The 15,417-nt window shown below is 39.9% G+C and overlaps 1 protein-coding gene across 3 annotated transcripts in view; it reads left to right on the top strand.

Moving 5' to 3' along the window:
- Positions 1–14,936, top strand: part of LOC103099392 (carcinoembryonic antigen-related cell adhesion molecule 5-like) — a 203,353-nt gene extending 188,417 nt beyond the window's left edge. For all 3 annotated transcript variants that reach the window (XM_056825354.1, XM_056825355.1, XM_056825356.1), the window contains one exon: positions 14,557–14,936. In XM_056825354.1, the coding sequence (XP_056681332.1) occupies positions 14,557–14,921 (365 nt within the window). In that variant the 3' untranslated portion in view covers positions 14,922–14,936. The remainder of the gene's footprint in view (positions 1–14,556) is intronic.
- Positions 14,937–15,417: the final 481 nt, after the last annotated feature.

Here is a 15,417-nt window from a genome sequence, read left to right as displayed (position 1 = left end):
ATTATTCTATTTGGTCTTTCTTTACTCCCTATTTATACATTACATTTTCCCCACATATTAGTATACATAGGTTGATATAAATGTAGTCCTTATAGAAGAGAGTTTGAGTAAAAGAAGAAGATAACATTTTCCCCTTTCCTTAATATTTACCTTTTCAGGTATTCCTTGCTCTTTGATTTTCGGTATCAAACTTTCCACAGAGCTCTGGTCTTTTCTTTGCAAAAAGTTGGAAGTCTTCTATTTTGTTGAATGCCCATACTTTCCCTTGGAAGTATGTAGTCAGTTTTGCTGGGTAGCTGATTCTTGGTTGGAGACCCAGCTCTCTTGCCTTTCTGAAGATCATGTTCCATGCCTTACGATCATTCAGAGTACAACTTGCAAGGTCTTGTGTGACCCTGATTGGCATTCCTTTATATCTAAATTGTCTTTTTCTGGTTTCCTGTAGGATTTTTTCTTTTGTTTGATAGCTTTGGAATTTGGCAATTACATTCCTGGGAGTTGTCTTTTGGGGGTTTAGTGTAGAAGGTGTTCTGTGAGCTCTGTCAGTGGCTGTATTGCCCCCTTGTTCTAGAATCTCTGGGCAATTTTCTTTGATTATATCTTGTATCACCATGTCCAGTTTGGTGTTTATTTCTGGCTTTTCTGGGAGTCCAATTATTCTTAAATTATCCCTTCTCCCCCTATTTTCCAGATCTATCACCTTGTCGGTGAGATATTTTATGTTCTCTTCTAATTTCTTGGTATTTTGGCTTTGCTTTATTGATTCTTGCTCTTTTACACGATCGTTGTCTTCCAGCTGCCTGATTCTGGCCTTTAAAGCCTGGTTTTCTTTTACAGTTTGGTCAAACTGGTTTTGTAGATGCGTGAATTTCTTTTGCATTATTTCCAACTTTTCCTCCCAGAAGGCTTCCATCTTTTTGGTCATTTCTGATTCAAATTCTTCATAGGTTTGTGGAGAGTTTCCATTTCCTTTGGAAGGTTTTGGAGCATTTTCTTTTATATTATCTTCTATCTGCTCTGTATTTTGTATTTTGGCTCCATAGAATGTGTCCAAAGTCGCCCCTTTCTTCTTATTTTTCTTGGTATTTTGGGGCTTCTGTGCTTCTGTGGAGTTTTCCATCTCTGAATGTGGAGGATTGGCTTTTCTTGTCTCTGTCTGGTGTTCAGAGGCTTTAGTCCTGGGCAGATGGTTCTATGACTTTCCCTGGGTTAAACTGAATATGCCTCACTGGAACTGGAATGGAAGGGTCGGACCAAGTTGCTTTCAGGAAGTTGCCTTCAGAATTGCTGGCAGTGAGGCTGTTTCGTCGGCCTGCGGGGGGATGGGCTGCAGCTAACCCAAGCTCCGAGAGCAAGGACTTTCACTGAGACTTGGATAGCAGGATCCAGCCCGTGAGGCTGTCTTGCCCGCCCTGAGGGTTGCTGTTGTTTTGACCAGCTCTCTGCAGCGGAAGCCCCAGGCAGTAACTTTCACCGGGACTGTAGAAGGCCCTGAGGGTTCTGCTCTCTGAGCCCAGCCGGCAGGGCTGCGGCTTCTGCCTTGGACTCTGCGCTCCTACCCCTGAGGTCCGAGGGATCTCGGGTTCTGGCTTTTGAGGGGAGCCGTACCTTTTGAACCGGGTCCAGGTCCAGGAGGAGGGTTCCCAGGGTCTGTGCTGTTGATCGTTTTGAATTTCGGCGCCTTAGGAGCTTATAGTTTGAGATCGGTTGGGAAGGTTTTTCCGGAGATCTGAACTTGAGCTTTCTCTAAGCCGCCATCTTAACCGGAAGTCTCCATTTCTGTATCTTTTCCAAATTTGGAGGCATGGACTTCCAAGGGCCAGGTTCCTCCTTTACCTAACTTATGAAAGGCACCTGAGATTCTTCCCTCCCAGTCCTAGAGAGAAAGCCTTGCCCTATTCTGAGCCACAGAGTGGCAAGAGCCATCCAGCCCAATCTGGCCAAGTCAGACTTGCAGAAGAGGACTTGTTTCCCAGGAGTCATATTCTCACCCATACTTCACCACCTTGTTTTTGGCACTGTATGTGAGATGTGGGTGTCTTCCTTTGGTGAGTTTTCCTGCTACTAAGGAATCTCAATAAAGAGAAATCAGAAACACATGAAGAGTTTATGAATTAGGAGAAGTCTGAAATAGACTAATAAGGCACCTCTCCATGCCAGTCATCTAGTGCTAAAGTTGCTGGATCATGCAGGAATTGGAACACTGAGGAAGCATTTCCTTCCGAGAATGGTGGTAATTCTCTAGTTCTCAGGTCTCTCCCACAGCTTTCTCCTTTTAATGGTTTCTCTTTTTCTCACAACAAGATGAAAGGGCTCAGTGAATAGAGGGGACAGGCCTGGAGTCAGAAGGACCTAGCTTCAAATCTGTCCTTAGTCACTTTGTATCTCTGTTACCCTGGGCATTCCACTTACCCCCAAATCCCAAGCCCTTATGCTATTCTGCTTTAGAAACAATATTTAATATATATTCTAAAACAGAATTTAAGGGATTTTTTTTAATGTGAGACCCCTGGGCCCCAGAGCAAGAAATGAGGAAGAGGATGATGTGCACTTCCTCTACCCACTTTACAAGACAGATATTCTACATTTGCTCTTTTTCTCCATAAAAATTTTTCCAGGGTCAAGATGGTTTTTTTTGTTAACTCCTTTTGCCCCTTTAGGATTGGTATTCTTGCATGTTGGTGGTCATTGGTTTCTTAGCTTCTGTCTCAAGGGCTTTGCCTTGTGAGTATCTTTCGTTCCCTTTCTGAGGATTGAATGAGGGCAGGTAGATCTCTGTTGTTTTTTTTTTTATGTGTAGTTCCTGCTTCAAAGCATTTTTTCCTAAGGCTATCTTCCTCAGCTGTTGCTTCATGTATTTTCAACTGCAACATGGGTTTTGCACTAAGTTCATCATCCTCAACTCTGCTTTGGCTACCCTTTTGGCTGCCCCTTTGCTTCCCCTGCTGCAAGGACTGTGTTATTTAGCTTTGAGTCTCACTGCCAAGGCCAGCCACAGCCCTCAGGGGTATTCTGTGGTGCTCTCAGTCTTCCCCTGAGACTTTGGAAATTCTCCTGGCCCTGGCATTAACTGTGGTTCAGTATTTGATGTGGGGGAAAGTGTGGTCAACTAGTGCTTTGATTTGAGCAGTTTCTTTTCTTTATGGCATAGGAATCCTCACTCACTGCCTACCTTTCACACTGTGACCAGTGGGAGAGTGCCTTTATTTCTCTGGTTCTGATTTTTGTCCTTTTGAGATGCTTTGTTTTTTGTTTTTTTTTACCCTTACCTTCCGTCTTGGAGTCAATACTGTGTATTGGCTCCAAGGCAGAAGAGTGGTAAGGGCTAGGCAATGGGGGTCAAGTGACTTGCCCAGGGTCACACAGCTGGGAAGTGTCTGAGGCCAGATTTGAACCTAGGACCTCCCGTCTCTAGGCATGGCTCTCAATTCACTGAGCTACCCAGCTGCCCCCTTGAGATGCTTTGTAATGATTGGTTAGAAGGAGATTCAGAGAAGCTCCTGCTATGCTGCCATCTTGGCTCTTCCCCTGTTGGTTTCTAACTGCTTCCCCTCTGGTTCTCCTGGTCATTCCCACTTCAATGGCTCACCTATTGAGATCAGCTTTATCCCTTACCCCCAGGGAATTGACCTAAACTGAGTAATCTTCTATGCACAGAGAAATGAAATGATACTAATTACAAGAGTTTCCAGATGCCCAGCATTTTAAAGTCTACTAAGCAATATAGCATCTCATTGTGTTCTGTAACAGTTAAAAGAGTGGTCTGGTATAAACTGTGGCAGTTAAAAGAGTGGTTGGCTTAAATTGTGACCGCAGAAAATATGGTTTCAGTTACAGTGTCTTGATTTAAATCAAATATAAAGTGGTCGCCAGGGAAAAATTCCCATATATGAAATATACCCAAGTCAGCTGGGTTTTATAGAGAGTTTAATTAATACAAATGAGGAATTAAAGAAAGGGAGAGAGAGAGAGAGAGAGAGAGAGAGAGAGAGAGAGAGAGAGAGAGAGAGAGAGAAAGGAAATAATGAGAAAAAGGCTAGGCCAGCTTAGGCTAACCTTAAGAGAGATCAGTCAGTCTTTTATCAACTCACCACAAGATCTGTCCAAAGCAAGATTTTAGTGTTCAGAGAGACAACAGTTCAGCTTCAGCTAGCTCAATCAAGTTCAGCCACCATTCAGCCTTTCCCAGTTCAATCTCTCCAGCTGATTCCTTCCAGCTGAATTTCCCCAGAGCCCTTTCTGAGCTCCTTTTAAAAGCGAATTTTCTTCTATGTCACCTCCCCTATGTTCTTACAACTACTAATCACTGTAGACGATTTAAAAAGGACAGACCATTCTTAATTCACACCTGAGTAGACTAAACTTTGAGTAATTCACACCTGAGTAAGTTCTCACCTCTTTGCTCCTTGCAAGTTTACAAGTTGTTTGACCTTTATAGGTATTTAGCACCTTTTTGAATTAGATCTAAAAATAGGCACAGCTTAAGGGTTTTTGCCTTACTATAAGAATGGGTTAAGTACTTTTCATTGTTCAGCAAGGAGTTTACAACTTTATCTTCCCCTAAGGCATGCTTAAGTATGGGTGAAGTAGAGTTCCCACTTCCTGATCTAAGTCCCTTCATTGTTTAAAATGGGGAATGGTCTTAACCAAGTGTTCTGAAGTAGGGTCTGAGAATTTTTAAGATTCACAATCCCCCCTGATGATCACTGGGTGACTAGTCTCCCCATTGATCATTTAACATAATCATCTTGTAGTCCTAAATGCACATCTAACTATAGATATATACAATATTCAATTTTCTGAGAGGAAATTAGAGTAGTAAGGGAGGAAATAGAAAGAAAGAAAGCAAAACCAATGTTTTGCTAGGCACAATGACAGAAAGCCAAATTAGGGGCAGTCCCTTTTGTCATAAATGTGTACATTTACAATAAATGTTCAATTAAATTTTAGTTCAATCAACCATATCCAAAGTTCATTCTTGATCTTCTTGATGTAATAATGTATGTTTTTGCATCTTTCTGCAACAGTTCATTCCCTGGATTTAGGAGTTAGCAAGCTTCTTATTGAAGATCTTTTCTAGAACAAAAATCAAAATCTTGGTTTTAAATTAAAATACAGTTCCAAAGCACAAGCATTATCTTCATTTGAATGATAAGGCTGATATGTAGTACTGGATGAATGCCAAGCCCTCCTCCCTCCTTCCCCATCTCCCACATTACTAATCCTATTCTTATCAGTCCACTGGTACATGCATGCATGCATGCATGCATTCATTCATTCATTCATTCATTCATTCATCTAACTGACCTGGGCCACAACTGGCCATTCACCTCTATCCCACAATATTTTTCACCCACTTTCTCAGCAAAAAGTCCCTAGGCTATGGACTTGAGATACAGGAAAATGACTCAGTCCCTGCCCCCCTTCCAGGAGTATGTCCCAAACTAGAGGAACCAAAGGAAGAAAATGACTGAGACAGCCAGTATTGTTCAGAATCACAAAATTTCCCTTTCAGAAAAGGAAAAATTGTTGTTCAGTTATTTCGGACATGTCTGTGTCTTCATGACCCTATTTGGTGTTTCTTACCAAAAGTTATGAAGTGTTTTGTTATTCCCTTCTTCAGCTTATTTTACTGATGAGAAAACTGAAGCAAACAGGGTTGATTGTGTACTGAGCTTGCCAGGTGTAATGAAGGTTGTTGGTTAAGCACAAAGCATTAGCAATCATGAGAATAATCTGTGATGTGATGCCAGGACCATTATCATTTTGATTATGTGATCTGGGATATCCAATCTTAGGAATTACCTCATTAAGAAGGGCTTTTATAACTTTCTGCCTTTTTTGTTCTTCTGGGCAATGCCTCCAACTATTCAATAAAGGCAACTACAAAAAATTAGGACCCTGTATCTTAAACCTTTTGCAAGATTGTAGGTAGATGATTCTATTTGCCAATTTATCCCAGGACCTCAATGGAATGGAAATCTCAAACTTCCTTCCAAACTCCAAATTCTTTATATTTTTACTTATAACAGTTTTTTAAAATTTTGCATTCCCACCCTCCTACCTGGTCCTGACCCATTGTGAAGACAAAAAATGTGATGTCCTTTGTACATATGAAATTATGTAAAACATATGTACATATTATCCACTTTGTAACAACAACACAAAAGCCAAGAAAAAAGAAATTGAAAGAAGTATTGTTTATACAACATTTAGACACCATCAGATCTTTCTCTGGAGGTAGAGAGTATATTTCTTCATCATAAATCCTTTGAAAATGTCTTAGATCAATGTATTGATCAGGATAGCTAAGTCATCAGTCTCTTGTGAAAGATAGGATTAACTCTCCTCTTGTCTATTTTTTTTATCTTTTAAAAAAAGTTGCTTTATTTAACTTAACGAAATAGCACCATATGGAAATTATTTCCATTCAAACATGTTTTTATATTTTTCTACATAATATTTACAAACATGATTTGTAGCCAGTTCTGGAGTAAAACATAACTTGAGTGTGGCGAATGTAAATATTTAGGATTTAAGTCTTATAGCTACTGAAATATTTCATGGAGTTATATTTTAAATTTTATATAGTCAATTTAGAACATTATTTCTTGGTTACAAGAATCATATCCTTTCCCTCTTTCTACTTCCTCCACCCCTTCCTGTAGCTGAAATGCAATTTCACTGTGTTTTATATGTGTTCTTAATCAGAACCTATTCCCATATTGTTGATGTTTGCACTAGGGTGATCATTTAGAGTCTACATGCCCAATCATATCCCCTTCCATCAATGTAAAGAAACAATTCTTTTTCTTCTGTGTTTCTGCTCCCACAGTTTTTCCTTCGAATATGGATAGTTTTCTTCCTCATAGATCCCTCCGAGTTGATCAGGATCACTGCATTTGGAACTAATGGAGAAGTCTATTACATTTGATTGTACCACAGTGTATCAGTCTCTGTGTAAAATGTTCTCCTGCTTCTGCTCCTTTCACTCTGCATCAATTCCTGGAGGTCATTCCAGTTCCCATTGAATTCCTCCAGTGTATTATTCCTTTGATCACAATAGTATTCCATCATCAACATATACCACAATTTTTTCAGCCATTCCCCAATTGAAGGGCATCCCCTCATTTTCAAATTTTTTGCCACCACAAAGAGTGCAGCTATGAATATTCTTGTACAAATTTTTTTTTTCCATATTATCTCTTTGGGGTATAAACCCAGCAGTGTTATGGCTGGATCAAAGGGCTGACTGTTTTTTAGTGTCCTTTCTGCATATTTCCAAATTGACCTCCAGAACAGTTGGATCAATTCACAACACCACCAGCAGGGCATTAATGTTCCAATTTTGCCACATCCCCTGCAACATTCATTACTTTCCTTTGCTGGCATGTTAGCCAATCTGCTAGGTGTGAGGTGATACCTCAGAGTTGTTTTGATTTGCATCTCTCTGATTATAAGAGATTTAGAACACTTTTTTTCCTGTGTTTATTAATAGTTTTTATTTTTTATATGAAAATTGCCTATTCATGTCCCTTGCCCATTGATCAATTGGAGAATGGCATGGTTTTTTTGTACAACTTATTTAGCTCTTTATAAATTTGTGTAATTAGATCTTTGTCAGAGGATTTTGTTATGAAGATTTATTCCCCCAATTTGTTGCTTCCATTCTAATTTTGGTTACATTGGTTTTGTTGGCACAAAACCTTTTTAGTATAATATAATAAAAATTATTTACTTTCCATTTGTGATTCTTTCTAACTCTTGCTTTGTCTTAAAATCTTTGCTTTCCCAAAGATCTGATATATACATACTATTTTGTGTTCACCTAATTTACTTATATTTTCCTTCTTTTAACATTCATGTCATTCACCCATTCTGAATTTTCTTGTTTATGGTTTGAGATGTTGATCCACACCCAATCACTCCCATATTGTCTTCCAATTTTCCCAGCCATTTTTGTCAAAAAATGGATTTTGGTCCTCAAAGCTGGGATCTTTGGGTTTATCATAGACAGTCTTGCTGAGGTCCCTTACCCCAAGTCTATTCCACTGATTCTCCTTTCTGTCTCTTAGCCAGTACCATTTTGCTTTGATGACCCCTGATTTATAGTATTGTTTGAGATCTGCTACTTCTAGGACATCTTCCTCCACATTTTTTTTTTTCATTATTTCCCTGGATATCCTTGATCTTTGGTTCTTCCAAACGAACTTTGTGATGTTTTTTCTACTTCAATAAGCAACTTTGGGTAGTTCCATGGGTATGGCACTAAATAAGTTTGGGTAGGATTGTCATTTTTATTATGTTAACTCATCCTACTCATGAGCAGTTAATGTTCTTCCAATTATTTAGATCTAGTTTTAATTTTGTGGTAATTGTTTTGTAGTTGTGTTCATATAGTTCTTGTGTTTGCTTTGGCAGATAGATTCCTACATATTTTATATTGTGTAGGGTGATTTTAAATGGAATTTCTCTTTCTTATTCTTGCTGTTGAGATGTATTGGAAATATATAGAAATGCTGATAACATATGTGGGTTTATTTTGTATCATGTAACTTGGGTAAAATGGTTGATTATTCCCACTAGCCTTTTAATTGATTCTCTATGATACTTTAAGTAGACCATCATATCATCTGCAAAGAGAGATAGCTTGATCTCCTCATTGCCTATTTTAATGCCTTCAATGTCTTTTTCTTCTCTAATTGCTACTGCTAGTGTTTCTAGTACAATGTTAAATAGTAGAGGTGATAATGGGCATCCTTATTTCACTTGTGCTCTTATTGGGAATACATCTAGTTTATCTCCATTGCAGATGATGTTGGCTAATGGTTTTAGATATATACTGTTTATTATTTTTAGGAAAGGCCCTTCTATTCCTATACTTTCTAGTGCTTTCAGTTGGAATGAGTGTTGTATTTAGTCAAAGGCTTTTTCTGCATCTGTTGTGATAATCATGTGATTTTTGTTGGTTTGCTTGTTGATATGGTCAATTATGTGGATGATTTTCCTAATATTAATCTGGTATGAATCCCAACTGATCATAATGAATAACCCTCAGGATCAGTTGCTGGAGTCTTTTTGCTAGTATTCTATTTAAGACCTTTGCATCTATGTCCATGAAGGAGATTAGTCTATAGTTTTCTTTCTCTGTTTTTGATGTGCCTGGCTTTGGAATCAGTACCATAATTGTGTCATAAATGGAATTTGGTACAACTCCCTGTTTGTTTATTACATCAAATATTTTGTATAATATTGGGATTAGTTGTTCGTTGTATGTTTGATATAACACACTTATAGAACCATCAGGCCCTGTGGATTTTTTCTTAGGGACATTTGTGATGCCTTGTTCAATTTCTATTTCTAATACAGGGTTATTTAAGTATTCCAATTCTTTTTCTGTTTTTGCTTTCACTGGCTTTGGTATCAAAAATATATTTGGATCACAAAAGGAATTTGGTGGGATTCTTTCTTTACCTATTTTTGAAAATTCTTCCCTTCCATCTTGGAATCAATTCTGAGTATTGGTTCAAAGTAAGTTGAGAAGTAAAGGCTAGAAAAAGGGGGATAATGACATGCCCGTGGTCACACATCCAAAGTATCTGAGGCCAGATGTGAACCCTGGTCCTCCTGAATCTAGGCCCTGCTATCTACTGATCACCCCATAGCCCTCATTGCCTAGATTTTTAAGATTGTTTAAATAGCATTGAGATTCATTGTTCCTTCAGTGTGGTAATTCACTGGTATATCAATCTGATCCTGGGGACTTTTTCATAGAGAACTCATTTGTGGTTTCTTCAATGTCTTTTTCTAAGATTGAGTTGTTTAAATATTCTATTTATAATTCTGTTAATCTGAGCAATTAATCTTTTTTGTAAGTATTCATCTATTTTACTTACATTTCAATTTTGCTGGCACATGATTGCTCAAAATAAGTGCTCAAAATTTCCTTAATTTCAACTTCATTGCTAACTCATTCATCCTTTTCATTTTTGCTATTGGTTATAATGTTTTCTTCTATCTTTAATCAAATTAACCAATGCTTCATCTATTTAATTGTATTTATATTTTAAAAACCAGATCCTAGTATTATTTAATTCTGTTTTTTATTTTCTTTTGATTTTATTAAACTCTCTTTTTGATTTTCAAGATTTCCTGTTTAATTGGACATTTCCTGATCTTTCCAGGGAACTGAAGTCAGTTGTATCCAGAGACAGCCCTAGAGAGTTTAAGATGCCCTAGATCACATTATGTGTCAACTGCTACTCTGAAACTTTTTGTACTAATGAGTCCTTCCTGTACTGGTAGTTCCACCTAGTGGACAGAAGGAGACCAATAGCAAGAGAGGAATATCTGAGGCCAGGGATGATTGAGCCAGCCTGATTTCCATCTGATTATAGAGGGGCAAATGTTGGAGCCCTTCCTCACCCAAGAAAGGATTGGGTTGGATGTGAGCCTGTTTATGCGTCTCATAACTGTTGCAGAGTCAGTCCAGGAATCCTCTTCAGATCAGTTTTGCAAAGCATCCCAAATCATTTTTGGAAGAGAAATGAGAAGGGAGTCAAGTCCATTAAAACTGTTTGCTGTTTGGCCTGTGTAGTCAAGGAAAACCCATAGACCAGTTTCCTTGAGATACAGCTTGCTGAAAACTCTCCTCCATCTCTCTTTATCTCTAGACTACCCTATCCCTGATCCCTTTGCTGCCTCTCCATTCTTTTCGGCTCTGTCTTCTTAAATCTTATTTCCTTAATTTTGGGGCTACATCAATCTAGGTCTACCACATCTTCTAAAAACAGAAAAGTAAAGACTTTTTGCTTGAGAAAGAAGTTGGGAAAAAAAGAGGTACAATGAATAACCCTGAAAAGAACAATGAGATCCATATCAGTAAATATTGTGTGAAAGGCAAGCTTGGGGAAGGGAGGGAGACCAGGGGCCTAGAGAAGGTCAAGAAATAGAGGAATCATCTTCATTTTTCTCCCACATTTCTGGAGGCAGACTAGGAGAAATAAGAGTCAGAGGCCACACAATCCTACTCGCCTATCTTTCTAACAAAATATAGTAGAGTTCTCAATTAGTCACCAGGATTCCAATGATAATCCCTGCCCCTTCTGAAAAAGAAGCCATTACCTCCTCTGAAGAGCTGATCTGCAGGGGCAGCTGGGTAACTCAGCGAATTGAGAGCCTGGCTGTGGATCAGGAAATCTTGGGTTCAAATCTTGCCTCAGACACTTCTTAGCTGTGTGACCTTGAGCTAGTTACTTAACCCCCATTGCCTGGCCCTTCTGCCTTGGAAACAATACAGAGTATTGATTCTAATGCAGGAGGTAAGGGTTTTAAAAAAAAGAGTTGTTCTGTGATAGACAAGAGATAAAAGGGTACCAGAATGTTGCTGTAAGGAGAAAAGATACTGACACATTAGGAAATAGTCCCTCCCTGATCAATGTAACCACTGAGCATCCCCTGGCAGGGGCATCAAACCCATTATAACTTGACCAGTCTTTGGAGACATGTCTCCCCTCCTCCTCAAGTCTTTTCTTCTTTGGGCTAAGCATCTCTAGTGCCCTTAATTGGCCCTTCAATAAAATATGTGTGTGCTCATGTCTCTTCTCTATGACTCTCTATTGCCCACAGACTATCCTTGAGTGTTCTTGTTCTGGCATTAAACCTTAGCCCTTCACAAAATGGCAGCAGGCATTACAGATACTTCTGGCCATGCATTGTGTGCTCAGACAGCCTGAGTCTACATTTGGTACCCAGTCTCACACTCTGACTTTCCTTCCTCTGAACCTTTGTTTGGGCTCTTCTTGGGATTTATACACAGCTTTTATATATGGTCTCATTTCATCCAACAACACTAAGAGGGAGAGATTATTTTACCCATTTAACAAATCAGGAGACTGAGACACAGATAGGGACTTGCTAGTAAGTCGCACAACCAGTAACATTTTGAGACAGAATTTGAACTCAGGTCTTTCTCACTCTTAGTCCAACACTAGTCACTATGTCATGTCAGTCACTGGATCCATTGATGCTGCCAAAACACCTTCCAAAAAGTCCTACCATGACCTTCATGCTCAGGAGCATGCTCACTGTTTCTTCATATTCTCCCCCCACTACAAAAGGTGGCAAGCTGACCTCAGATTTGTCACTGTCCTGGTCAGTCTCACTTGGCTTTACTGGATACAAATGGGAGGCTCATTCTACCTCACCTTAAACTTCCCAGTGGAGACCCAGGGATGGAGTGCAAGCTCTACCAAAATAACAAGGAGAAAGGTCAAGGAAGCTGAAATATTTCTCACTTATACCTGTAAAATTGGAAATTAATTTTAAGACAGCTGGCCATGGATGACCCAGGAAGGAAGCCTGTTGATGATCCTGGATGTGCCCCAGGGATTGCTCTGGCACACTGTGAATCTTAAAAATTCTCAGACCCTACTTCATAACACTTGGTTAAGACCATTCCCCATTTTAACAATGAAGGGACTTAGTCAGGAATGTGAGAACTCTACTCCACCCATACTTAAGCATATTTTAGAGGAAGATAAAGTTGTAAACTCTTTACTGAACAATAAATAAGTACTTAACTCATACTTATAGTGAAACAAAAGCCTTAAGCTAAGTCCATTTTTAGGAAGGTGCTAAGTACCTATGAAGGTCAGGCAACTTGCCAACTTGTAAGGGACAAGCCTTAACAAAAGAGGTATGAGGTTTTAGTCTACTCAGGTGTGAATTAAGAATGGTTTGTCCTTTGGAAAATGTCTACTGTGATTGGTAGATGTGAGAACTTAGGGGAGGTGACATAGGAGAAAATTCTCTTTAAAAGGAAATCAGAAGCTGAGAGAAAAACTCTCTCTGAGGACCTCTCTCTGAAGAGGTTTCATATGGCCAAAGATGAATGGGAAAGGCTTGGTGGCTGAACTTAGATGGAGATTGAGCTGGCCAAAGGTGAACTGGTATCTCTCTGAACACTAGAGTCTTGCTTGGGACAAATCTTGTGGTGAGTGTAAAGATTAAAATTTAGGGGAGATGGGGAGACTGAGGCAGGTAGAAATTAGTTTCTCTCTGCAAGAAGTATTATATTTTTTAGAGGTTTATTAAAGGATTAAAGGTTAAAGAATATACAAGTAAGAAACATGTGCCTAGGCCAGAAGCCTAGACAAAATAACCTCACATCACGCAAGAGACGCTCCTGCTGCAAAACGGAAGTCCAAAAGCCCCAAGCCCCCCTCAAAAGCTTTTGAATCAGCTTAAATCCCTTCTCGATCTCGGCCCAGGTGAGATTACAAGGCATTCTGGGGAAGTGGAGCAAAGGCTCGTGGGGATTGTAGTCCTGTATTTGAGTCTATTTTTTACATGAGTGATAAAAGACTGACTGATCTCTCTCTTAAGGCTTAAAAGCCTAGGCTGGCCTAAGCTGGCCTATCTCTTTTCTCATTGTTTCCTCTTATTCTCTCTCTTTCATTAATTCCTTATTTGTATTAATTAAAATCTCCATAAAACCCAGCTGACTTGGTTATATTTAATATGTGGGAATTTTTCCCGGGTGACCACTATATTTTTGATTTGAAAACATATCTTTGAGGTCACAGTTTAAGGCAACCACTCTTTTATCTGTAACAGTTTATGCCAAACTCCTTTAATTATTACAACACATACCTCTCTCAGTGAGGTATTTTAACTTCCAACTAGAGATCAGGAAAGGTCTCTCCTTGGACCATAAAGGCTCAGGGAAATTTAGTCCCCATTAGCTTAGATTCCCAGCATAAAACCTCATCTGAGCTTGAAGATCACCTTCAACATTCTCATTCTCATCCTGTAGGGCAGGAAACACCAAAGGAAAGTAAAGATCCCAAAGTAGGGAATTCTAGAATCTTCTGTAAAGGGTATGGACATCCTGGGGGCAAATCATGTCCTATGCTCTAGAGATGCTATTGTGGGTTCAATATATCCAGACTTGAAACAGGTCTCACCTGACTCCCAGCCAGAGGCTCATCCTTTTGTATCCTGATAAGAACTGATCTATTCCCACTCTCTGCCTTTCCTTTTCTTTCCTCGACAGAGTTAAAGTAATGTTTCCCTTTCTGAGCACAATCTCCCCATGGCCTGACTTTAGTCTATCCACACCACCGGCTCCCAATATCCTTATTAAGCTGTCAAGGTAAGGAACCCTGGCTTCTGGAAGTCCAGGCCAAGGAATCATAAACTCTTGGTGGTTCTGCCAAGTTAGAAAGGCCTCAAATACAAGCCCAGGTGCTGGATGAAGTGGTCTATCATCCCCAGACCAGCTTGCCTCAGACCAAAAAGACTGAGCACCAGGGGCTTGGACTCCATGTGAATGTCTTTGTCAGTCACAGAACTGAAGAAGAACTTTTCTTAAGGACTGGAGGAGATGAGATCTGCACCATAGAAAGGGGTGTCTTTGCCTTTGAAATCACAGGTTTTTAGTCTCTGGCCCCCAGCCTTGCCAAGGTCTTAGACAGGCCACTTCCAAACCACTTATATGGTTATAAGATAAGAAAAAGTACGAATACAGTCATTTTCTGTCTATTCCCTGCACAGCACCACTGTCCAAACCTACCATCATCACCTCCAACAATACTGCAGTGGAGACCAAGAACTTCTCAATGACATGCAATGCTACGGGTCAAATTCACGCTTACCGGTGGTTCATAAATGGACTTGCCCCAGCTGGTAGCAGGATACAGCTGTCGCCGGATAAGAGGACACTCACTATCCGCAGTCTCAGAAGAACGGAAAACAAAGGGCCCTATGTGTGTGAAATCGAGAACCCATTGTTTCGGAATAGGAGTAATCCATTCACACTGAATGTTACCTGTGAGTATATTGCTTCTTCCTATATGGTGCCATCTTATAGCCTGCTGGTGTGTTCCCAGAGGCCCAGGCTAATTCAGTCCCTTCTCTGAGAGCTAAAGAGGTAGGCTCTGAGGTTCCTAACCCCCTTCATCTTTAGGGAGCCCAAATTGGCCTTGCCATGTGTTCTGGTTGAGGGTGGCCAGCCAGGGTGCTGAACTGGAGAAAGCCCTAAGATCTTCCAAGTTCAGATCCACACTGGAAAAGTAGAAGATGAGTTGTGAATTTCCCAGCTCAAAGGAGGATCAGGGAGACACAGTGGTTCTTGGTGATGGGTTACAGACTAGGAGATGCCCCCTTATTTCTGCCATAATCTCAATATGGAATCCTTCTCTTTCTTCCAGATGGCCCAGATATCGCCACAATTGTACATTCAGCCGATGAGTACCCTCCTGGGGCAAATATTACCTTGAGCTGTGTTGCTGATTCTAACCCAGCAGCACAATTCACTTGGTTACACAATGGACAACCAGTCAGCAACTCAGCCACATTTTCTATTATTGCATCCCTGAGTGATGCTGGCACTTATACCTGTACTGCATCTAACTC

Source organism: Monodelphis domestica, chromosome 4 (genome assembly GCF_027887165.1).
Source record: "Monodelphis domestica isolate mMonDom1 chromosome 4, mMonDom1.pri, whole genome shotgun sequence".
In the NCBI taxonomy this organism is placed as follows: Eukaryota; Metazoa; Chordata; class Mammalia; order Didelphimorphia; family Didelphidae; genus Monodelphis; species Monodelphis domestica.
The sequence above is the reverse complement of the archived record's forward strand: the minus strand, read 5'-3'. Positions and strand labels throughout refer to the sequence as shown.